A 27,259-nucleotide genomic window follows, 5' to 3' on the forward strand; every position below is an offset into this window, starting at 1 on the left:
TTTTAGTGCTATATAGCACCAATTTTGGTGCTTCAGTGGTTCTTCAGAGGTGCTATATAGCACCTTAGTCAAAGAACCGGTGAAGAACCTCTGAAGAATCGGTGAAGAACCTCTGAAGAACCGCTGAAGAACCACTGAAGCACCAAAAATGGTGCTATATAGCACTAAAAAAGGTTCCCCTATGATTACGAGCCAAGAACTATTTTTGGTGCCATATAGAACCTTATTTTTTTTAGAGTGTAATTATTATTTCATTATTTAAATCTGTTTAAAGTCCCAGTGAACCGGAAGTTGCAAACAAATTTTTTTCGGTGTATTAACTTTTCTCTGTGGATTAATTGTTCACCCTAAGACCTGTAATGTGTGCTAACAAAGTACATTTTTGATTTAATGAGGACTTTAAAAATAGGAAGATATATAGACGAACATTATAGTTAAAATGGTTTTCTCTTGTAAATATCTGCCAGCGTTTCAGTAATAAAAGTCTAGGGCTGAATCCGAAATTGCCCCCTATTTGAGGGGACAGCCATTTGTAGTGGTGTCCAAAACCATGGACGTTATTGAGTATACACAACGGCTGTCCGAATTCGCTCACTTGTTTTTATACACTCCTTTAAGTGAACTGTATTAGTGGACTAAAGTAGGGATAGTGATTGAGGGTTTAGGGGTTATTTTGGATTCAGCCTAGATCTTTAAAATGCATCCAAAATTCCAAATTACAGCGAAGCGCAACCCTCCTCAAAAAGGATATAAACATTGAATTTTGAAGTTATATATTCTTGAAAACTCAGAGATGTGGATTCGGACGGCAATTCAATTACCACACGACCTTGGTGTTTGTCTAAAAACAGTAGGTAATTCGGCCAGAGATTTTTACGCGGGTGGTGGGAGAAAAACATTGACATTCTGGATTCAGACGGCAATAAGGTCATTGACTAGCGCCTGTCAAATGAAAATACCTTATGACCCCATGATAAACAATAACCGTCCGAATAGGGCTTTAGAATGACTGGATACACAATCACCTGAAAATCATAGCTCAATTTCAGTCAATCACCCTTATCTATCAGTTACCATGGAAACACCAATGAGCTGTCAGCAAACAAAGCTGTCATTCAAACAATCAACGTTCCAAAGGCGTGGCCAAACATTGTGCAGCACTAACAGCATTCAGGGGAAATAAGCTACACAACCCAGAAACAGTTCAACATATTATTATTAATTTTTTTTTACATTTTTCTATAAAAATGAATGAAGACACTTTGTTTGTTCAGCCAAGCCTGATTAAATACACAGATCTTAATCATCAAAAAACAGATTGTTTTTTCCCTTAAGAAATCCCTTGTTGATTCAGATATAAAACAAAGTCTTTTCCTCCTTCTAGACATTTCATAAATAATTACAGAACTAGATCTCTAAAGCTTTGTTCAGACAGGCAGGGAAAATCTGATGTATTTAGACATATCTGACTCATCTGTCTGTAGCAAAGAACCAAATGAAATCTGATTTTTAAATCACAGCCATATACAGCTTGAAATCTGATCTGATCCCCCCCCCCAAATACTGTATGTCTCATTTTGAAAGGTCAAAGGTTGTATATCAAATAATATTTTTGTGAATACCGGCTTATATTTTGTTTCGCTCCCCACATAAAGCTTGTATGACCTTTATATAACATTATACAAACTGCTCAATATTGTCTGGAGCTGTGTTTGAATACATTCATATTCACTTACACTTTCTCAGAAAACTTGTTCATGGAATTCAGCAATGCCTCGGTCACGTTCTCTCATGTGCCTTGTGAGCTCATATATGAGAAGAGGCAAAATTTCAATTTTTCCGTCCTCACCGGCAGCTGCTCTCAGTTGTCATATGAGTAAGTCTCTTGACATTGCTCTGACGCTTACATCATCACTATAGCAACTGATGCAGATATATACCGGATATTGACTACACATTCTGAACAAACAGGTCAGATTGCATCACTTACTGTACAAAATGACAGATCGGATTAATGCGCAGTGTGTTTGATTCCAGGCTCTGTGTGTATGTGCATTCGTGTCCAATGAGACAGGGTGAGATGGCACAGTCTGGTTAAAGTTGAGTTAGAGCCAGACCAATTACCCAAAGCGCCCACAGAGACTATGAGTCCCTTTCACAGCTAGTAATTAACTTAATGAACTGATTACAGCCCCTGCAGTACACCCTACGAGTGTGTGTGTGCATGTGCGATCTAATTAGAGACTAAATCACACAGCCTGAGAATTTACTACCTCTGAGGTGTCGCCCTGAAGAAGCCAAGACTCATTCAGTAACAGTGTCAGATCCTACACATGCAGGGTGCTAATGGAAACTGCAGCACACATACAATTCACAGGTCGTTTAGCATATAAGTTTTACTAAATGATGAGTAAATGCATCATGTGACACACTACATCACTATAATGAATGTGCATATGTTATGAAGGGCTGTACCCATAGACATGGACCACAGCCCTTCACATTCACTAATATAGGCTTTGCAATGTCCAAATCAAAACTTTTACATTTGATCTTACCTAAATCTTGAACATATGGTTGAAAATATCTTAATTAAAGCTTCTATTGATCTAAAAAGCTGTCTTAAAAAAACTGTACTAAAAATCATTGCATCATTGCGGCATATGGAAGACAGACAGCAAGGGAATAGGAGAAATATATACTTTCAAGTCCTAAACAAGAGAAAGCAAGCCAAAGGAGACTAAGGAGCATAAAAGACAAAAAGAGAACTCAAAGAGAGTTCTTTGAACGGTAAAATGGTCAAGTGATACAGTCGATGTACCCCCCCCCCCCCACACACAAACACACACACAAACACACACACCCACACACCCAAGAGAGCATCTAATGCTGCTGTTTGAGAGATATGTACTTGTCCTTTAAGGGGTCATATAATGCCAAGTTAATATGATTCTTTAGTGTCTAAATGAAAAGTTTGTAATATACTTTAATTAAAAATTCTCATTAGGATTGTAAGAAAACACTAATTTTACCTGGTCAAAAACAGCTCTGTTTTCAGCAAGCCATTTCAGTGCATGTGACTTTAAATGATAATGAGCTTTATATTTTGGAGAAATGGCAACGGGAGTCTCTGAGGACACAATTTGAACCGGAGTCGGACCCGGAACAAGATGACGGCCCCAACGAAGTTCGACAATTAAGGTTTCTGACGTTTATAACGTTTCTGAGAGATTTGTTAACGTAATGTCACTTTGATCTATCTTTGTACTGGCAGGGTAGCGTAGTGAGATACGAATGCTGTGTTTACTGATGTATTCGTTAGTTCATTTTTACCACGTTAACTTTATCACCAGCGTACACAGTTTGTAATAACCATAATGCGTTTTTTTATATAAACGTCTGCCTATGAATTATATTGAGAACGTCATACATAGGAAGCATGCCATAATGTAACTTACCCTGTAAACTTTAGCCGCATTCATTGAGAAGCGCGCAAGCGATTTGCAAAGATTAATATAAAGGTTAATAAAACGCTACACTCACTTCTTCTGGAGGTGCAGCAGGAACACGAATAGTTGGTAGCAATCCTTTTTCATGAGCAGCTTCTTGGCAAAACCTGTTTTATACTGACCCTCGTTTAAAAAGCAGTCTGGTGAGATTTGCGCAAACATGAAAGCATTGACGTGGATCGGGGGGGAATATTCCCTTCGAAAACAAAACTCAGCCACTGCGTCTTCAGCGGTTCGGATTTAGGAACGTCAAAATGACTGATGAGTTCGTTATTACACCCAAGAACAGAACACCACAATCGCTTAGACGCCATTCTGCTCCAGTGTATCAACAATGGCGGACTGATGACTGCTCGCTCAGGCCGGGTCTGTGTTGAAACAGTTTTATCAGTTAAAGCTACACTATGTAACTTTTCCGTCCACTAGAGGTCGCCTGTTCAAAACAAAGGCGTAGTTTGATGACGCCACGTTTGAGCGCAGAATCTTGGGACATGTGGTCTTCACCTCACAGCCGGTGGAAAACAGTCAGGATAGGACTCGGGCAGAAATCATGTTCATGTATGCGATTATTAAAGGGTTAGTTCACCCAAAAATGAAAATTCTGTCATTAATTACTCACCCTCACGTCGATCGAGACCCGTAAGACCTATTTTTGTTGAAAGCTGATGGCTGAGAAAGGCTTCAGATAGGCCTCCATTGGCATTCAGTACACTTATACTCCCAAGACGGATAAAAGGCACTCAAAACATCGTTACAAAGTCCATCTCACCACAGTGACTCTACAATAATCTTACGATGCGACGACAATAGTTTTTGTGCGCAAAAAAAATCAAAATAACACCTTTTTCCAACTTGTTACTGCCTTCCGTGTGTGCCTCCACGGCGCATGCGCGAGAATATGACGCAGATCCGGCGTTCGGACAGATGACCCAGAAGTGATTTGTTTACAATCAGAGGAAGACGCGCGTGTCTAAGCTGTTGGATTCTACATTGATCGTGCTTTAGGTCTCGGCGTAGTGCTCAAAATGGGGTTAGAGTGTGCATTTCATGGATTCCCGAACCCCGGCGCTACGTCATATTCTCGCGCATGCGTCGTGGAGGCACACGCGGAAGGCAATAACAAGCTGGATAAAGGTGTTATTTTGATTTTTTTTGCGCACAAAAACTATTGTCGTCGCATCGTAAGATTATTGTAGAGTCACTGTGGTGAGATGGACTTTGTAACGACATTTTAAGTGCCTTTTATCGGTCTTGGGAGTATAAGTGTACTGAATGCCAATGGAGGCCTGTCTGAAGCCTTTCTCAGCCATCAGCTTTACACTAAAATATCTTCATTTGTGTTCCGAATATGAACGGAGGTCTTACAGGTGTCTCGAACGACATAAGGGTGAGTAATTAATGACAGAATTTTCATTTTTGGGTGAACTAACCCTTTAACATTACTGTAGTGAAGTAGAGCAGGACCGAGTGTTGTGGAGCTGAGCAAGGCCGCTGGAGCGATTGAAGAGCGGGACTGTTATTATGGCATAATCTCCGGCGGGACTTTTATTATGACACGGTTGCCGGCGCCACTTCCTCTTTTCCAGTCACGAATATGAGGTAACTCAACTCTGTTTATCGTATTAGATATATCTGAGTGTGTTGAAAAGGAAGTTATGACGTTCGCTCGGCGGCTGCTATGACACTTGTTCACACTGCAGTGAGAGTACAGCGTTTCTGCTAAATAAAACCGGAAACCGAGGGTGACGCAGATATGACGCAATCGACAGGTAACTCCCTCACACGCATAGCTCACACGTCCCGGTTCCTCGGTTAAAATAGCAATTTCTCACGATTTACAAATAGTTGGAAACATTTGGGATATTCTAAGTACTCAACTGAACAAAATATATAACACTGGCCTAGTGGTTTCTGGATATTTTACTGCAAAAATCCTACATAGTTCACCTTTAACAGTTTTGTCAGTTTTAGTCTTAATAATTTTACTATTTACAACTTGAAATTATATTGTCATTTTGTTGCCTGGGCAACATTTAAAATTTTCTTAAAGGGGACCTATTATGCAAAATTCACCTTTATAAGGTGTTTGAACACAAATGTGTGTCCACAGTGTGTGAGATCAGAACAACCAACCTATAATGGTAAAAATCCACTAATTTTTTATAATTCCCATAATTCAAAGGCAGCGTTATTTTTTCATGCTCACCATCTGCATAATTCATAAATGCGCATTTATTATGCAGTCAGATGACTGAACATATAAGGCTGAACACCGCTGCTGACGGTTTCTGACATTTTCAGTGTGTGAGATTGTCCTGTTTTGTTGTTGGCGGTGTGCCGGAGCATGAGCTCTTGTTGACCTCTTCTTGAAAGGGGGTCGGGAGCCCCAGCTCATTTGCATTTAAAAGTGACAATTTTATCATGCTATAAAAAATGATCTGTAGGGTATTTTGAGCTAAAACTTCACACACACACACACACACACACACACACACACACACACACACACACACACACACACACACACACACACACACACACACACACACACACACACACACACACACACACACACACACACACACACACACACACACACACACACACACACACACACACTTTGGAGACATCAGAGACTTATTTTACATCTTGCAAAAAGGGGAAATAAAACAAATTATCTAAATATTAACATTCAGTACGAGTACAGAGCTATAAAATTAATGTGGCTAATCTTAGAAGAATCTGATAAGAAAATTTGACATCCGTTTTGGCATCATGGCAACTCACAGCACAGTTTGTGACATTACTGAGATCTCTTCCATACAGGAGGCACATATAAGATTACTAAGCTCTTTAGCACTATTAAAAGGGGATTATTCTTCCAAACAAACGTTTCAGTTACAATTATTAACCTAGGATGTCCGTGATTGCATGTTTCATGTATATAATTATGAAAGGAATTAATTAAGGTGAGGATCATACTCAGCGCCGAGAGGTCAGGTATGACCCGGTCTGTGATTGGACTCTTCTTATGGATTAACTCTCCTTTTACATTTGAACAGCACTCAAATGTTATTGTACTCAGAACGTTGGCAAAAAGCCAACTTAAGCCAAAGCCCTCCGTTTATTCGAAGTTCCATCAAGGAGAAACATATGAACCTCATATGAATACAAACATTGCACTGTACTCTGAATATTGATGGCTCTGAGACAAATTGCTGCATGTTCTTCTATTGTAAGTCAGATAAAAGCATCAACCTTTTTGACTTTAAGCCTCCCTACGTACCACAACAACATTTGAAGGCCCCCCTCACTCACAATTTCAACTTGATAAAACTGTTATTTTAAATAATTTCATCTTGAGGCCCTGTTGGAATGTCCCTTCCTGGCCCCCTGGTTGAGAACCATATGCTTGATGTATAAATATAAATTGGTCATTTTTCCATGCAATCATGGCTATATTCATGCATACATTTTATGAATTACACAAACAGTACTACATATGCATGTGTCTTTAACTGTCCAGACTGTCCAATTCTGTCATTCATTATAGGCTTAGCATTAATGCGGTGGTAATCAGATCAGCACAAACAAGCATGTCCTGCTAGCCCAGATAAACCTTATGATGCACACACACAAACACACATCCATCATGTCTCATAAATCTAAGCCAATACACATATGCATGAATGCACAAAGCCAATCACGAATCAGCTGGTGTGACAGGAAGAGATCATCAGATAAATGAGACCTGGATGAGCCTAACAATCAAATAAATCACATAATCCCTAATATAACTCCACGAACACAGTTTGCAGTGCTCATTCTAAAGAAAAGTACACAGTAAAATAAGGAGTAGCCAATCCAAACCTGCGAGAAGATGCTATTGCTGATTGCCTGTCCTTCTGTTGTTCTTACTGAACTGCTGGAGGAGGTTTCCAAAAAGTCTTCCTCTCTCAAGCGATTGGCATCTCCTTGCCCACCCCCATCACAGCCGAACAAGAATGGAGCAAAGCAACACACACTGCCTGGACACAGCCTGGGCATGATGGTTCTCTTCAGCCATCGACATGTACACATACACTTTCACACAGTAACACGCTGACTTCCTTTGTGCTGCACCTGAAAGACACGCCTTCTTCTGAAAAAGAACTTCCTCTTACAGGTAAAGTGATAAGACCGCCCATCCTATTACGCCCGGACCTACCGTTTGAGAATGAAAAGGTCTATATTTAGAACTAGATAAACTGGTCTGGTAAGCGTCTTTATTCAAAGAACCACAGAAATCCCAAGCACCTATAGGTCAAGACAGATGTTAAAGCACCCTTGCTGAATAAAAGTTTTAATTTCTTTCCAAAAAAATTCTACCAAACCCCAAACTTTCGAACTGTCGTGTTCAATGTTACAAAAGCGTTATATTTCAGATAAATGCTATTCTTTTGAACTTTCTATTCATAAAAGAATCTTGAATAAAATTGTACACAACTGTTTTCAACACTGATAATAATAAAAATAAATGTTTCTTGAGCAGCAAATCAACATATTAGAATGATTTATGAAGGATCATGTGACACTGAAGAGTGGAGTAAGTAATGATGCTGAAAATTCAGCTTTGCCATCACAGGAATAGGTCATCACAATAGAATAGGTAATATATATTCAAACAGAAAACAGTTATTTTGGATCAAATAAATACAGCCTTGGTGAGCAGAAGAGACTTCTTCTAAAAACATTTTAAAAATCATACCGATCTAAAACTTTTAATCGATTGTGTGTGTGTGTGTGTGTGTGTGTGTGTGTGTGTGTGTATACTATATAAACTAACTGTATTTCCTTTTCAAAGAAACTGAAAAATTAACTGAAATGTCTTGAGCTATGAAAGAACAACCTCTGAAAAATAAATATTTCCTTATTGTAATCGGATGCACGTCTTTTCCAAAGCAAACTGACATGCTAAATGGAACATTTAGAAATATCTATAAGAATCTTGACTGTGGAACATGCCTAGAAGTGTCTGTTACAGAAACAGGTGGGATGTGGAAAAGATGAGCAAGATGCATTTGGTGAGTGGTGGAAAAAGATGGAAATACAGCCAGAAATACACACAGTGAAGCATGAAGAGAGGGCTCTAATGTGATTCTCTTGTGAGTGCTGGACATGGAGACACTGCAGTGAGCAAAACAATATGTTCATCTCCTTCACCGCAAACACTGATAGACACAGAGAGAGAGAACTTGTCCCTCTATCTTATATTTACAAACTTCCACTCATTCTTTTTATATTCAGTTCACATATTACTGTCGCTCTAAACCTCCCTGTCTTGATGCGTCTGCTGTTTTACAGCCTGGTAATGCGATAAAACATCTCCTTACTACAGCGCAAGACATCATCCCTTATGGCTCTGTTTATGAGAATAGGATGAGTGAGAGAATTTGTGTGTTGCAGTTAATTGTGAAGACACTAGAGGGCGGTAGTTGCTGGAGCTAAAGCAGAACTGCAGTTATTTGTAATTGTCTGTTACGGTCTCTGTTGAGCCCAAAAACACTGATATACAAAAGTGTGTGCTGATCTCTCACACACCTTAACATACCCAAACACAACATTCACACTGGCACAATTTCACAAGTGAAACATGCATTTTGTGATATTGCCCATGATATTATGATGGCATGTAGGGTTGTCATAGCAACTAAACTGGCCCCCCGGTTGGCGATCTGAAGGGCCACCAGGCCACACACACACATACACACTGTAAATCAACACAAATTCCCACATCAACATGCTGGGCTGAAGGCGACCTGCTGCTGGAGAGGAAATGAAATGCTTTGTCACTTCCTACGAGAGAGCGAATCAAACGCAGGGGGATTGGCAGAGCCACACGACATATGGAGCTGAGCCAGCTAATCTGTGTATGGAGAGACGGAGCCCACTGCCAACATTAGACCTAACGAACCCGGCGTCAGATTAAGTGTCTGTGTCAGAGTCAACACGATTCCCTCAGTGGATGCACAGCAGACATTCTCCTCCATATTTAGACTGATTAAACATGACGGGCTCCAGACGTAGATTATCTTTGTGCTGTTATGATTAAAATTAGAAAAGGAAGTTGAAGTACACTTTAGGAAATTAGAACATATGAACATGCACACACAGACACACACAGACACAGACACAGACACACACACACACACACACACACACACACACACACACACACACACACACACACACACACACACACACACACACACACACACACACACACACACACACACACACACACACACACACACACACACACACACACACACACACACACAAACACTGCTGTGTGAGATCGCTCTAATCTCATTGCAGAATTACTGACAACTGCTTCCAGCATACGCCACAAATCTAGGACTGATTCACATAATCCCTTGAGAGAGAGAGAGAGAGAGAGAGAGAGAGAGAGAGAGAGAGAGAGAGAGAGAGAGAGAGAGAGAGAGAGAGAGAGAGAGAGAGAGACTGAAGACAATGAAGAGAGTAATGAAGAAGTAATGAAATGAAGACAGATTAATTGAGGAAGAGAAGACTTAAACAGTGTGCAGATCAAAACTGTTTTCATCAATAATTTCAAAGTAATGTTTTGCCCAAAAGAAAAAATAAATCTATGCTCACAGGAAAAATTTTAATTTGAATATTAAAATAAAATAAGTTTCAATATTTATAATTTAAAATATTATGTAAAGAAAAAAAAATACAATTAAACAATGCACTAATAAAAATAAAGATGTAATAAATAAAAATAAATATGTTATATAAATAGAATATGTAATAAACATATAAAACTATGATGCAAATTATAATACAAATGTAATATAATTATATACTCACTGTGTATATATAAGCTATAAAATATTATGAAAAATGAAATAAAAGTAAATTAAAATACAAAATAAATACAAAGGCATTATTCTTTAATGCCTCGTACTTATTTTATTGTATGAAAAAATGTAATAGTTAAAAAATATACAATATATATTATATATAAAAATATAAATATGAATATTATAAAATAAGGTGGCAGCAATTATGATAAAAACTGTTATGCAAAAAAAAAAAAAAGTTCATAAATACATAACGTTTTACCAGACAATGAACATAAGGAATAATCCCAGATTAACAATCAATACTATGAATAAAAACATCAGAAAGGCAAACGAAAGAGAAGCGATTATGAGTAGAGAAACACAGTGTGCACCACACATACACAGTGTGAATGGAGGGTGAGGGAGAGGAAGAAAGGGATTGAGACATCCCATAGAGGTGACAACACCTATGGAGTGAACACCTGCTGCTCGTGTCATGAACACTGGACTGAACAAAGGCCTTTTGATTGAAGTCCTGTCACTGCTGTTCCCTTATGACATGCACGCAAACGCTGGGTTCAGTCACGACATCCTCCTCAACCCTGAGTGTTCTGCCGCTTGTGCCGTCTCCACGGGAACAATCCCTGACCATTTCTGCGGCAGCGGGATGAGTGGCATTCCACTAAAGAGCCCATTGTCCCTCCTCAAACTCCTCCACAAACAACATTCCAGCCCTCACACAAGCTCCTGACCACCTCATTACACATATGAGTGGAATATGTCTGTCATAGACACAGGTCTAAATGGTTGAAATACTGTCAATAAAAGAAGAAAAAAAAGCTTTATTTAAAAAAGTTTTTAAAAAGTTTTACAAGAATGAGCATTTAGATTTGAATCTAAAATTGTAGCATGCAAATATGCCATGTGACTCATCATTCAATTAAAATTCCTTGTAGCAGAGAGGGAAAACACACTAAGTCTAAATTAATATGTTGTTCATTTTAATGTTAAGAGGCCCTCCAAAAATATAATATAATATGTTTTGCAATGGATATTTTAATGTTGAAATTTAATTTGGTCAAAATATATAATATATTTCAAATATATTTTTGGTATATTTATTTTTCATTAGGGACAACAGACTTCTCTCTGATGACTTGACTTCAAGCGACAGTTCACCCAAAAATGAAAATTTGACATTTATCTGCTTACCCCCAGGCCATCCAAGGTGTAGGTGTCTTTGTTTCTTCAGTAGAACACAAATGGAGATTTTTAACTCCAACCGTTGCTGTGTGTCACTCATAGAATGCTTGTCAATGGGGTCTAATTCTATTAGGGTAAAGAAAACATGCACAGACAACTTCAAATTAAACCCTGCGGCTCGTGACGACACATTAATGTCTTAAGACACGAAACGATCGGTTTCTGAAAGAAACCGAACAGTATTTATATAATTTTTTACCTCAAATACAACACCATGTCCAACAGCCCCGAAAGCGCAGCACTTCCGGGAAAGAAGGTCAATGTACACGATCTAGTGTAGAGACATCACTTCCTGTGTGTGAGGTCTCTACACTAGATCGTGTACATTGACCTTCTTTCCCGGAAGTGCTGCGCTTTCGGGGCTGTATTTGAGGTAAAAAATTATATAAATACTGTTCGGTTTCTCTCAGAAACCGATCGTTTCGTGTCTTAAGACATTAATGTGTCGTCACGAGCCGCAGGGATTAATTTGAAGTTGTCTGTGCATGTTTTCTTTACCCTAATAGAATTAGACCCCATTGACAAGCATTCTATGAGTGACACACAGCAACGGTTGAAGTTAAAAAATCTCCATTTGTGTTCTACTGAAGAAACAAAGACACCTACACCTTGGATGGCCTGGGGGTAAGCAGATAAATGTCAAATTTTCATTTTTGGGTGAACTATCCCTTTCATGGCGGACCTCTTCAATCATTTAGTCTGTTTAAACCCCGCCCCTGTCTTACAATCGACTGCAGGCTCGCATTCATTTTTAATGGAAAACCGATGAATAACCAACGGATAGAACCAAGTCCCCTCCTACATTTTTTCCTTTTTCAATACTCAGTATCACTGCTGGTAGATGCTATAATCACATGGCAAAAATCTTCTCCATTGACAGCTACTGTAAAGTACTTATGTATTTTGACCAAATTAAATTTAAACGTTCAAATATAAATAGCAAAACATTTATTATATTATATTTTTGGAGGGCCTCTTAACATTTAAAAGAACAACATATTAATCTAGACTTTAGTGGGATTTTTGCTGTGTGTCAGGGCACATTATTCTGCTGAAAGAGACCACAGCCACCAGGGAACCGTTTCCATGAAAGGGTATAAATGGTCTGCAACAATGCTTGTTACGTGTCAAACTAACATCCACATGAATGGCCGGACCCAAGGTTTCCCAGCAGAACATTGCCCAAAGCATCACACTGCCTCCACTGGCTTGCCTTCTTCCCATAGTGCATCCTGGTGCCATGTGTTCCCCATGTAAGCAATGCACACATGCACCTGGCCATCCACATGATGTGAAAGAAAACGTGATTCATCAGACCAGGCCACCCTTTTCCATTGCTCCGTGGTCCAGTTCTGATACTCACGTGCCCACTGTTAGTGCTTTCGGCGGTGGACAGGGGTCTGCGGCTATGCAGCCCTTTCTATCAGAACCAGCATTAACATCTTAAGCAGTTTGAGCTAAAGTAGCTTGTCTGTTTGAACGGACCACATGGGCCAGCCTTCACTCCCCACGTGCAACAATGAGCCTTGGCCGCCCATGACCCTGTCGCCAGTTCACCACTGTTCCTTCCTTGGACCACTTTTGATAGACACTGACCACTGTAGACTGGGAACAGCCCAAAAGAGCTGCAGTTTTGGAGATGCTCTGACCCAGTCGTCTAGCCATCACAATTTGGCCCTTGTCAAACTCACTTTTCCTGCTTCTAACACATCAACTTTGAGGACAAAATGTTCACTTGCTGTCTAATATATCCCACCCACTAACAGGTGCCGTGATGAAGAGAAAATCAGTGTTATTCACTTTACCTGTCAGTGGTCAATATGTTATGCCTGATCAGTGTTCATGAATAGGTTGAATTTTAATTTCATGCTGACTTTAAGCTAACAACCCAAAACTGACCCCCTGTATTGAGTTCCATTCTATTTAATTCAACCGAATTAACCTTTTTTGTTGTATTTGTCTGTAAATAAATAAACATTAAGTTAACATAGTTCATATAATCTTTGACAATTAAGTTTTGTTTAAAATGTTGTATATTAACATAACAGATAGCTGATAATGCCAGCCCTGTAAAGATGGATAAAGAGATGAAGAAAAGACTGAAGTATTGTGGTTGTACTGTATATCTTCATAACAGCCCCGCTGTGTATGTGTCTGTAGTTGCTGTTGTTGGCATGGATTGCCAGATCAACAATTACAAAAATTGGCTTGAAAGGGAAACTATAAAACACAACAAGCTTAACTGAGTCTTAATAAATCCCTACATCACAAACACATAAAAACACTGAACACAGCGAGTCCAGTGGGAAAGATAGATTACAAACCAGCGAAACCACATACAGCTGCTGTGAATGTTAGTGCACATTCACACACAGTGGAGAAAGAGAGAGAGCTGTTGTAGACTAACATTACACTTAACCTTTCCAGTGAGACACACACACCTGACCTAGCACCTGTTCTGTGTGTGCAGGTCGCAGCTGTACACCTGTGTCATCTCCTCTCCCGACTGCGTTCATAACTGAATGTTGTTATTATATTTCAGCATGTGAGTGTGCTCTGTGTGTGTCTCGTCAGCAGTTCTTCTCTTTACTGGCAGTGCTCGGCTTCCTCAGGCAGTGAAATATTTTCTGCTGAATTAATCAACAGAGCATGATCTCTATGCAGATGAATCTCTCTAGATAAGTGAAGAGAACAGAAACTTTCCAAACATTCAAATGACATCCTTTTAACGTCAACATCCATTATGAATAAGGTTTATAATGACTGGGTTCTTCAGGGGCCTGATCACATCATCTGATCACACACACACGCGCGCATATCCCTTTCCATCATTACGGTGCCGGTACCAGAGCCAGCGCTTGGCTGGGGATCTGAGGATCTCTCTCAGATCTGGTCTACTGACTTTAGTTTTGAGAATATATTAAAATCCAAAGTAATTTAATTCAGCATCTTTACACAGCTCAAAGAGATTGGTCTAGACAACAACTACACTTAAGATGACAGTCTTTGCAACCTATTGATGTGGCATAGCTAGGTAAACGATTTACTGTATCTGCTGGCTAGCTATTGTTAACATGCTACTCTTATTCCAAAGCAAATCCAACATTACACTATTGTTCAAAAGTTCTGTTCAGATTTGTTTATGTTTGCTTGTTTAATATACTCAACAAGGCTTCAATGATTTGATCAAAAATACAGTAAAAACAGTAATATTGTGAAATATTATAACAGTTTTCTTTTTTAATCAACTTTAAAGTGCCCAGGCTTTTGAAAGGTTCCTATTTTTTTTGTTTTGGGAGTCCCCAAAATGTTTACAAGCATACAAGGTCAAAAAATACTTTCATTGTCTTATAATATGCATTTATTTTTATCCCAAAGGATTCGCTCAACGATTCCTTTTTCCAAACCCCTACTTTGTGCGACGTTAATCTGCGGTGATTGGTCAGATGACCCAGCGCATTTGTGGGAACTGTATCAAAATGCCAAGCGAGGCTGAAAATGCGTAGCCTGGATGCCAGCCGAAATTAGCCCCGCCCACAACATTTGAGGTAAGGAAGTTCAGTCTGGACTAGATCCGGTGTGGAGCAACTATGCTTGAACCACAGCTGTTTAGACCAATAAAATTGTCAGGACGGGCTTTATACGATGATGGACAGATGATCAACAGTAACATAATCATGCACGTCACCAAAGAGCACTTGGGTTTAATTCGTTCTAATCCTAAATTGAGAACTTGTTCATATATGCACCTTTACTATTTCACTCAAAAATGATCATGTTGGTAAGTACTCTGTATATCCTTAAATTATTTTTACAACACCGGGAAAGATCGTTTACACTCATCTTCTTCTTCTACTTCTTCCAGCGCGCGTGCAGTTGAGTTCTGTTGACAACTACAGTATGCGTCGCTCCGTTGCTCTGATTGGTTGTAGGTCTATCCTATTGAGTGCAGAGGCATTTTCTTTCCTGGTTCGGTTGAAACAGGCCTCATAATCAAAGCCCACATCAGACTCATATTTTGACTAGAATTTGAGTGTAACGACGTCAGGCTAGAAAATGCGGGCAATGTGCTTATGTTTCGTCTTGACGTCACAACGAAACGGCTTGGAATCCGTTTTTTAAAACCATTGATTTAATTGCCGTCTCTTACTTTTGAGTTTTGACATTAACTTATGGTGCACTTTCAGATTTAAAATTGCAGGATCTTTTCATTCACTTATAGAGCTATGTTACACACTACATGAAAGGTAAAAAAAAAAAAACATAATAGGAGCACTTTAAAATGTAATTTTGAAAATGTATTCCTGTGATGACAAAGCTGAAATTTCAGCACCATTACTCCAGCCTTCAGTGTCACATGATCCCTCAGAAATCATTCTAATATGCTGATTTGGTGAAAAAAAATATTGTGCTGTTTAAGATTTTTGTGAAACGTGATACATTTTTTCAGCATTCTTTGATGAATTGGAAGTTCAAAAGAATAGCATTTTATTTCAAATAGAAATCGTTCGTAGCATTATAAATGTCTTTACTTTAAGTGTATTTGTTGAATAAAGCTATTCATTTCTATGTCAAAATAATTACTGACCCCAAACATTTGAATGGAAGTGTACTTTGGTTAAAAGCATAGAGCGAACCCAGAGCACTGGTGCCATCAGCGACATCGCGGTATTTGAAACGATACCACACATATTCAAACAGTGTGTGTCCAGACTGTGAGATTCCACAGCACCCTGTGATATCTCCCTCTCCTCTAGGAAACCATATTGCCCAGTGTGACCAACAGACATAGCAGCTCATTAACGGATCAGGCCTTTCATTGATCAGCAAGTTAATTGTGACTCACTCTCTCTGTCCTTTTCTTTCTCTTGATAGCCAATACTCCGCTTTGTGATGTGTGACGAATACGTCTGTCGCCACACAAACTACTTATTTACCCAGCCTTACGTCAGTGCAGATCTTCCATCTCTCAGGTCTCTGAAGCAGGATGTGTGGCGATATCATCTTCCACGGGATAATCAGAGGATCATATAACCTGCTCCAGTTCAATTACAGTAAACCACTCCAATCAGCTTATCCCAGCAATAACACACAGCTAGTGATGTCCAGTTAGTATGTGTGTGTGGGCACTGGTAAACTACCTACTAACACCTCCTCTACCTCAATCACATTTTCATTTCTCCAACTATGACTCTCCACTCACAAAAAAAGTACCAAAAAAAGCACAGTGGTATTACCATGGATTTTTTAAACATGCAAATTTGTAATACAGCTTTTAAGCACCTTGGAATGCTATGTACTGTATATAACAAAATACATGAATATGGCAATATTCTGCACCATGGTATATACCAGAGAACTGTATTATTACCATCTAATAATTCAGTGCATATTTCATACAACATGGTATCACCACCACCTTTATTTGAACTCTCCATCTCTGTCTCTATATAACAGGAATGGGTATGTGCCCTCTAAAGCAGCCCATAGTAGGGAGGACCATAATAAGGTGACCTTGCTGCACTTAATAATAATAATAATTAGTGTTGTAGTACTCAAAACCGGTCTTGAGACCATTTTTTGAAGGTCTAAGGTCACCATTAATAAAAATGCTCACAAAATTCAAGATATTGTTGCAAAAAAGTACTTGTATGAGATCTGGATTTTTATATTATAATATGTGATATAGTTAAGCAATATCAGAGACATTGTTTTCACAATTTTGTTTTCAACATCAGAGATATTGTTTTCACAAGAGAGCTGTTTTCACAATTTGAGCATGACTGCAAACAGGATATTGCGTTTATACAAATATTTAATAAAGATTTTTTTTTTATATATTATTTTCAACATTATTTATATGTAATTTAACAATTATACATTTGCAATTTACCAATTCAGATGCATCTGAAGTGCAGTGTGTCTGGTCTTGGTCTTGACTCGGTCTTGCCCTGCCTTGGTCTCGGTCTTGGTCTCGACTTAGTCTCGGATTAGGTGGTCTTGACCACAGCACTAATAATAATTAAAAATAATAATATAATAAAAAAAATCGTAAGAGCACTGAAACATGCATAAACAAATACACTACCGTACACAAAGTTTTGGAGTCACTAGTTTTTTTGCAAGAAATTAATCATTTTATTCAGCAAGGATGCATTAAATTGATACAAAAGTAACAGTAAAGCATAATGTTACAAAATATTTCTACAGATTTCTTTTAATTCAAATAAATGTTTTTTAAATTTTCTATTCATCAATGAATCCTTAAAAATATAATCAGGACAACTGTTTTCAACATTGATAATAATAAGAAATGTTTCTTGAGCATCAAATGAGCACATTGGAAGGATTCCTGATGGATGCATGTGAGACTTTCAGCTTTGCTATCACGGGAATAAATAATATTTTAAAATATGTTCAAATAGAAAACATTTACTTTAAATTGTTATAATATTTCACAATATTACTGTGTATTTTTGATCAAATAAATGAAGCCTTGGTGAGCATCAGACTCTTCAAAAGTAGTGTGAATGCTTGTGCACTCTGCATAGATATGAAACCTCAGCTGAATCTAAAGCATTTCTTCTAGAGTAGCGACATATAGTGGGGTTCAAAGGTCCACACAGAAAATCTGGGATTCAAAATCAATTCAAACCTGTAAATAAACAAAAAATGACTAAATGAATATATTTAAGATTCTGCACTATTTCTAGGTCACTAATCAAAAGGACATTTGTGACTAATGTTCTTGCTTCTGGAGTTCATGCAGTGCCGCTGTCATTCAAACAAAAGGCGGACAAACTAAAAATGAAGACATTCTGAAAATCATGTCATTTTTCAACTTTCCACTGAAATTGTTGTGCTGATAGCATAATTTGATCTGAAAAACAGAAGCAAATCTGCAGTAGGGAGTTCCTCTATCATATCATTGAGGATGCAGAGAGAGTATTTTACGTGGTAAACAGCCTGTGACTGTAAGTGCCAAACTTTGCATACTAAAAAAAACACCTCATTTGCATTCTGATTTGCATATAGTCTCAGGTCAAACAGTCACACTGTTGCTAATAGATGTTAATAAGAAACTGTGTTAGTACGAAGAGATTCAACACAGAGCCAAATCTGAGCGCGTGTCTGTGTACAGATTACAGTACATATGTGCTGGAGAGCACTCAGAGGCTCTTGTAGAAAGAACCCCATCTGTGTGTGTGAGTTTGTGACCAAGTGTGTGCGGGTTTATATGGGTGTAGAAGAGAACGCCTATGTATGATTTAGTGCTTTCATTTAATTTCATTTTGCATTAATGATATTTTGTACATTTTACTTGTTTAGTTTTCTTAATTGGCTTTATTTGGACATTTTCTCAGTGTATGCAGATATGCTAAAAAACACTTTGGCACTGATGTGCAGATTTTATGTCATGCCACTAAAATTGAGTGCATGTGTGTGTCTGCTTTTGTGTGTCATGAGTATGTGTCCAGTGTAGTCCTTCAGTGGGGGCGTGAAAGGCTCTCCCCTTCTCTTGCTCCATCCACCATGCAAATGAGCCCTATACACAGCTCTCAATAACACTCGCACACAACCTGACACTCACCTCACCGTCCTCCCACTCTCTTGTCCTCTCTACTTTCACGCCATCTTTTCTATCTATTTCAGGCCTGTGCAAATCATTTTATTTCTTATTTCTTTACCCCCCTCTTCTCATGTCTTTGTCCTATACCTTCTTGTTTTCTTGAGTGTTCTTTATTTAGCAGAGCAAGGCCCTAATTTACATAGCCTATGGCCACTGCGAGAGAGAGATAGAGCGAAAGAGGGAAATTCCTTTGGCCTTCTTGATGGTACTGAAGGCAGAATCCACACCTCTCTCACCATCTCTCTCTCCCGCAAATGCTCAAAACAAGCCAAATAGGGAATCGAAGAAGAAAACAATACTGCTGCCAACTATCTCTCAGTGTGTGTCTTCCTTTGCATATGATTATGTTGTTGCAGGCAAAGATGTTTTCACACCATCTCTCAAATAATCCACCAGAGTCACATTTTCTCCACTCTTCTTTCCATTTCATGTGTTTTTTAAAGGATAATATAGAGCCCCCTGAAAATAGCCACCCTATTCAAATCATATTTTTAAAAAATCCAGTTTATGACCAAAAATAGCCATCTAAATATAGCCCACATCTGCACACGATATAAAAGCGTCAAGGCTGGAATTGTTTTTGCCCACGCATTCACCTTGACATGCAAAACGGACAGATTTACAAGTCAAATGTAAATTATATGACGTCTAAAAATAGATAAGAGCTACATACGAACGCCTCTTCAGTTGTGACTTTTTACCATAAGCAATATTTAGATTTTTTTGTTATTAGTGGTGCTCGCTAAAGCATTAGTATAATTATTGTTTATACTTACATTACGCTTTTATTCACCAATTTAAAGGGGCTATATGCGTTTTTCTGAAATTTAAACTCGCGACTGACACCTGTGGCCAAAAAACAGAACTGCTCTCATTTTCTGCTCGCTCTCGCAGCGGTGGTGACGTCACATCCGCAGACAGCGCGGGAAAAGACGACCCGCCAGAAAATAGGAAAAATAGGATACAGGCTTATAGGTGCACCCACTGTGAGCGGACAAGGTGTCAGTATGCTCATCAGGAGATGTTTGAGTCATAAATGGTAAAATAAAAAGGCTATTGTTACGTTTATTTTGGGGGAAAAGTTGCATATAGCCCCTTTAACACATTACATTTATAAAAAGTGACTTCTTTTGAACCTTCTATTCATCAAATAATCATGAAAAAAAATTCACAATTTCCTTAAAAATATTAAGCATCACTACTGTTTTCAACAATGATAATAATAAATGTTTCTTGAGCAGCAAAACAGCATATTTGAATGATTTCTGAAGGATTACGTGAAACTGAAGACTGGAGTAATGATGCTGAAAATTCCGTTTTGCCATAACAAGAATAAATAGAAACAGTTATTTTAAAATTATAATAATATTTCACAACTTTACCATTTTATTTTTGATCAAATAAATGCAGTCTTAGTAAGGAAGCATAGGAGACTTCTTCTTTTCAAAAAAGACAAAATCTTACTGACCTCAAACTTATGAATTGTAGTGTACATTTAGAGATCTGTTCATTTCCCCCATTTATTTATGGCATATGCATGATTGTAAATAGTAGTGTCTTTGTAGTGTGCAGACATGAATGATGCTTGTGTTTATGGTATACAATAAAAAATAATAAAACAATCAAATTAATTATCGACCACATATCAATGCACTAACAACCACCCAGAACACCTCGGCAACCACACGCAAAACACCGGCAACCACCCACAATTCCCTAGCATTGTGGAGGCGATGCCTGCATTTGCAAACACCACTCACGTTATCTCCAGAAAATGTAAGTTTAGTTCATCTCTCTTGTTTGACAAAGATAAAATAAACTAAATAATTATAAACTAGTTGGAAAAAGTGAAACTAAATTCACTGATAGTTAAAATATTCCAAGAAGAATTCTACATGATGTTGATTTTCTAAGAGAGGGCATTCTCAATGTGAGCATATTTCTAGAAAGTGAATAAAAATAGACATTGCTTGGAGCTATAGTGAGTGAGAGGAAGCATAACCGTGTGTGTGTGTGTGTATTCTCCTCCGCAGTTTGTTAGGGTCAGTGTGAAGAGCGCTGGTGTGTAGTGTGCTCTCTCTGGCCGCCCCCTCAGGCCCTGCTGTTGTGTAACCACCGCATTGCAGTCGCACACACAAACACATAATGACTGAAGTGGCATATATGTGGGATAACACAAGTGTCTTCATGCGTAACTATGTGTGTGGGTCAAGTTTTGCCAACGTTGTAGAGACCAAATATCCTTACAGGGATAGTGAAACCTGAAATCACAATGTGGAGACCAGCCAATAGCCTCCAGAAGGGAAACAGCTTAATAAACATATAAATAAAGTCTTCATAAAAATGCAAAATCGTTTCTATGACGGTTATAGCAGCAGAGCCATTGTAGGGACCTCAAGATCTTTCCTTGAAAGGACATCTACAAACACGATGCTCGTGGTGCGTAAGACGTGATGCAGCAGGCAAAATCTGAATGCATACGGCTTTCAAAAAAGGGAACAATTGTACATTTTACAGAGAGGGTTTTATGCTGCATAAACTGTCTACAACAAAATAAATGTTATTATACTAAGTAGCTAGTCAGTTGATGGATGATTAGTTAACTAGTCAAACATGTTGAGCCATAGATGAGGATATGGGAAGGAAAATATCATTAGCTTAATTTATAATAAAAGAGGTCAATGAAAAACAAACGTGTGTATGTTTTGGTGTTTGGGGGTGTGAATGTAGGTTCTTTATATGCGTCAATGTTTGCGTCAATTTGCGTCAATCTACTGTATGTATCCACTGCACAAAGGGTTCTCATAGTGGAAAAGGTTTCTTTAGAGGTTCTTATTTTTAAAAGGGTACTTCAACGCTGACAAAATGGGCTTTCAATAAAACATGGCTTCCTATACAGTAGAAAGGCTAAACATTTTTTTTTTTAAATCAATGCTACCTGACTAGAGAAAACAAGGAAAAAAGGCTGTTGTCAACACTCACAATGCACTGGGCATGTTGCCCTCCAAGGCCACTCCTAACAGTCTGGTACAAACGCGCAGAAGTATAAGCTGTGCATTTCACGAAAGCCCTGGAGCCGTCAAAAGTAAGCTGGATGACGCAAAGGACTTTTGCTGACAAATTAATGCAAATTTCTCTGTCTATGTAACGCGTAGTGTTAGTAAACATTGCTAATGTACATATGCTACCAACATTGTAGCAATAGAAAGCGGGTTAAAAAAATCTGTAGTTACACTTTAAGATACGCTAAAAACTACAATTCTAAATTCAGCCCAGAGAAGGAACAGCAGAGATAGAGACGACAAATATAGAAATATAGAATATAGAAAAGGTAAGAGCAGTGGTTATGCTCACAGCAGGTGTTTGGAGCCTTGCCTGAATCTGCTAAAGATTCAACATTCTCATGTTAGGAGAGCGTTTCCCATTGTTCCTTGTTTCATCAAGCAATCATGGACAAGTGGGAAAGATTGAGAGGAGAAAATAATCTAACCGCGGGAACACACACTCTGGTCCCTGGGGCACTGTGCAACACACACAGCTTGACACGATTAGAAACGCAGTGGGAGACAAGTTAAAACAGTACAGAAAGAGAAAGTGGAAAGGGGCTGGATAAATGGCACTCTGTCTATTTACCGGTGACATCTTTCCAATATCCAGCAGCAGGTGATAAACAATGTGAGAAGAGAGGTAGACAGAGAGAGAGAGAGAGAGAGAGAGAGAGAGAGAGAGAGAGAGAGAGAGAGAGAGGATGCTAAACTATGTTAGAGTAAATAAGAGGAAAACACACTTTCTCTGCCACACACAGTCATTTCTCAATATTATTTCTTCACCAATCTCACACACACAGAATTTCAACCCTCTGTGTCACAATGTGGCTTCTGAGACTGAAACAGAGGCCACAGACAGGGACCAAGCTAAGAATAAATATAGCTGGACTAAATTGAATCTACTAAACTCATGAAAAACTATAATAAGCACTGATTAGCATGAGGGTGAGAGGGAAGCACCAAAGAAAACTCCCAATAACCCCTGCTCCGCCCAGCAGAATGCTGTGGTGAAATCCGTTTGTTGCAACAGGACTCCGGCATGCTCACTGCAATACCCAGCTCTTACATTGCACTCTTAGGCAAGTTTCTGACAGTTACAAAATAAGTGGATAGCAGTAGAGGTCAAAACAAACTGTGCTGGGTCATTCCAGTGGGCAACGGGGGTTCAGCTATTGCAAAATGTGTGTTTAACAAGACTTTACTTTAAGAAAGCCTGTTTTCATTGAGTGACAAAAGAGATACAATTATGTGTGATAAAATGTTAAATATATATATATATAAATGTGGGAATAATGAGCCACAAAGTGACAACTGCAAGATACACAAGTCATTAATGAGGCATACAATAGCAATTACATTTTAGGGGGGGGGGGGGGTTGTTGGAATATAAATCACAAGTGCCCCAATCATGGTTTTTGGATATTCCCTGTCATGCAGTGTAATATAGCTGTTTGTGAATGTAAATGTTCTGCAAAGTCAAAAGTGCACGATAAATAAAGTTATTGTCTCCCAAAAGAAAGAATAAACTCTGAATCGTCTATGGAAGTCTTTTAAATTTGAAAGATTTCTACGTGGTGGTTCTACGTCACTAGATAAGACATTCACATAATGGCCGCCTATGATTTACGTTCTTACGTTGCAAACAACTTGTCCCGCTCTCAAACACATAATTTTACAGACGACTGCTTCTCAAATCTCAAAGTTCAATGCGGAACTCGCAAAACGCTTGCTTGTGAAAGAAGGGTCAGTACCCAGTTTATTTGGACCTCCTCAGAATCACAACCTGTGTATGAATAATTATTCATGTATATATTTTCTACAGGTGTTCAAAATATGTCGTTTTGTGTTTTATATTGTGTACGTTTCTGGCTAACTCAAGTCATCACGGTCTTAATAAATATTTCTGTTAAGCAGCTGTGGGCCACTATTACCTAAAACTGTGCCTATTAATGCAGATAGTCTGTCATTCACGTTAGTGCTTGGCTAACATGCACAGTTATTGATAAAGTCAAATGAAATATACACATTGGTTTGTTGATGGACATACTCTTGTTAATGGTGATGGTGAGGAATTACAGCTGCAACATCTCATAATGTGCCTCAAAATGAGTAACGTATCACTGAGAAACGTCCTGCTCAACTCGTCCTTGGGATGGAGGTTCGGGTTGAACAATGTTTCATCACCAGATTCGCGCTCAGATTGATATGGTAAAATCGACGCCATCATTACTGTCTTAACAGTGTGTAGAATCGCTGAGCTTTAGGAAGCCTCCACACGGAGCTGAAGTTTATGGAAATGGGCGTTTTGTTTCCGACGTGCGCTGTAAGCGGTAGACCAATCACAACCGACTGGGCCATCTGACCAATCAGGGCAGAGTAGCTCGCGGAAAGGAGGGATTATCGAGTGGTTTGAGAATCATTGAACCATGTGGTGATGTGCAATGCGATATTAAGAGAAAATGAAAGTGTTTTTTTTTACCTTTAATGCATGTAAACCTGTTGTAGGAGACCTCCAAAACAAAATCAGGAGACTTTAAAAATAGCATAATAGGGGCACTTTAAGAGAAAATAGTCACAAATGTACAGTAAAGCCACAATTACAAAAATAAATGTGCAGCTGCAATATTTAGTCAAATTGTCTTTTTATTTACGGTGAGGTGGAAACAGGCCTCCATATTTCAATTAGCGGAGATGAGAAGAGGTTCTTTTTTTTGGTAATGATTAGAAGTTGAATTTAGATGGAGACAATAGTGATTCTATAAATACTTAAAAAAAAAAAATGAAAATTCTGTCATGATTTACTCATCCTGATGTCATTATAAACCTGCATGACATTCTTTCATCTTCAAAATATCTCTGTTAGTGTTCTGCAGAAGAAAGTAATCCATAAAGTCTTGTTGGTACATAAAAGGTAAAAGTTTGTGACATTTTGAGTAGAGGAAGCACGGATGTGGTTTGTAGTGCAGGACAAAAAAAAAGTACATATATGGTGCTTGTGTTTTCTCTTACACATGCACATATGTGCAGCGGTGTCTTCTTTTCCTTCATCTGTTTTTGTCTCTGTTTCTGTACTCAGGCATGCTTCTTCCTTCCCAAACCCTCAAACACACATGATTGAGGAGGTGTATGTGTGTGGGTGGGTGGAGAGGGTGCTTCAGTGCTTTCATCTCAGAGTGACACAGAATCCCTCCCCAGTATTATATCATCTGCACCTGCACTTAAGTGTGTGTTTGTGTGTGAGTTTTATGCGTGTTCACTGGGGCAACCACACCTGCCTTCTAAATGTAAACTCTTGATGGTGACACTATCTTAAGATGGCAAAACACGAGGAAGCCCTCCTCCCCCACCTCAGAGTATGATTCAACAAAGCTTTATTGGAACAACAGTAAAGGGTATAAAGTACAATGTACTACTGTAGATTGTGCTTAAAAATACTTCAAGGGATTGTTCACTCAAAATGCTAATTGTTATAATTCACTCACTCTTATGTTGTTTCTGTATGACTTTCGTTCTAACGGAAATATCCTTTAAAATATCTTTGTTATTTTTCTACAGAAGAAGGTAAGTCACTGGTGATGCGCAACAGAAAAAGTCTTACACTCTAAAAAATGCTGGGTTAAAAACAACCCAAGTTGGGTTGAAAATGGACAAACCTAGCAATTGGGTTGTTTTAACCCAGCAATTGGGTTGTTTTAACCCAGTAATTGGGTTGTGTAAGGTTAAAATAACTCAATTGCTGGGTTAAAACAACCCAATTGCTAGGTTTGTCCATTTTCAACCCAACTTGGGTTGTTTTTAACCCAGCATTTTTTAGAGTGTATAAGTTTTGACAGGATTTTCTTTTTTGTGTGAACTATCCCTTTAAATTGAGAATGGACCCCAATTGTACAAAAATAATTTAGATATGGTTAAGGTGGACAAGAATCAGTCATCCCCCTTGACATAAATTTTGAAACATACATATTTTTTACAATTCAGAATAAAGTGTGCTTCAGTTTTGAGCATCACAACGGTCCATTCTATCCTTTTCTCCTCTGGTTTTCAAGAATTTTTGTGCTTTTCCTGATTCAATGTCTAGACTTGGTCCCTCAGTCTGCACTCTGTACATGTTCAGATGGTAATAAGATCCTCTTCTAGTTCCTTTTCACTTCTGAGGGACCTGAGACATTACAGTTTCCTTTGTAATTCCTTCGTTATTTCCCTTTCCTATCATTCCAAATAAAAGTTTTTACCATGTTTAGTATCTGATGTTTATGTTTGATTCATCAAAGAGGCCTGTTGGTCCTCCCTATACCCATGCAAGTTGCGTTTGGCCCCCGAACCACAAGGGGGCCCCCTTACTCTCAATAATGATTATGGGTTGTGTTTTAGTTTCGTTTTTGATTTTGACTTCCAACGATTATAAAAAACATCATGCCGCTTTCCATTCCTTTCCTTTAAAGCGGGGAGCTGTCACCCATGCATAACATCCAAATCAGTCGAATCATGTAACATCACGTGTAAAAGCGTAATGAGCTGAAAGAGACGCTGTTCATCAGGCGGCCTTATGTCCATGCAATTTGAGATGGAGAAAAATACAGAAAAGTACATGATACTTTGGGCTTCGGGCATGCGCTTAAACGGACATAAACATCCAAAAATATGTCAACTGTTAAAATGTCTGTCTTGAGGATTTAAACGCATTCAGTTATGTCTTCAGGGAACATAGACCGCTAGCAAAGTAATTGAATGCTTGTCGGTATATTAGGTCTGTGTATCTGGGTCTTAAAGTGACAGCAGCCTAATAAACCCGCTGCTCTCTCTGTCAATTAAAGGTGCAGTGTGTGAATTTTAGTGGCATCTAGCGGTAAGGTTTTGAATTGCAATCACTCAACCCTCACCCCTCTCTTTCGAAGCACATAGAGAAGCTACAGGGGCCGACACAGATCAAAAAAAGTAGTCGTCAGAAAGAGAGCAGAGAGT

General features: G+C 38.6%; 1 protein-coding gene across 4 annotated transcripts in view; it reads right to left on the reverse strand.

Annotated features, from left to right (window-relative positions):
• The window catches only part of LOC307142865 (diacylglycerol kinase delta), an 85,399-nt gene that overhangs the window by 27,522 nt on the left and 30,618 nt on the right, over positions 1-27,259 (reverse strand). The window contains exon 1 of one of the 4 annotated variants that reach the window (XM_079844026.1): positions 7,380-7,652. The exons of 2 other annotated variants lie outside the window; for them this stretch is intronic. In XM_079844026.1, the coding sequence (XP_079700152.1) occupies positions 7,380-7,589 (210 nt within the window). In that variant the 5' untranslated portion in view covers positions 7,590-7,652. Of the gene's footprint in view, positions 1-7,379; positions 7,653-27,259 lie in introns of those variants that run through there. One more of the 4 variants, XM_079844024.1, reaches the window with a different exon arrangement.

This window comes from Gobio gobio, assembly GCF_949357685.1.
Source record: "Gobio gobio genome assembly, chromosome: 2".
Classification (NCBI taxonomy): domain Eukaryota; kingdom Metazoa; phylum Chordata; class Actinopteri; order Cypriniformes; family Gobionidae; genus Gobio; species Gobio gobio.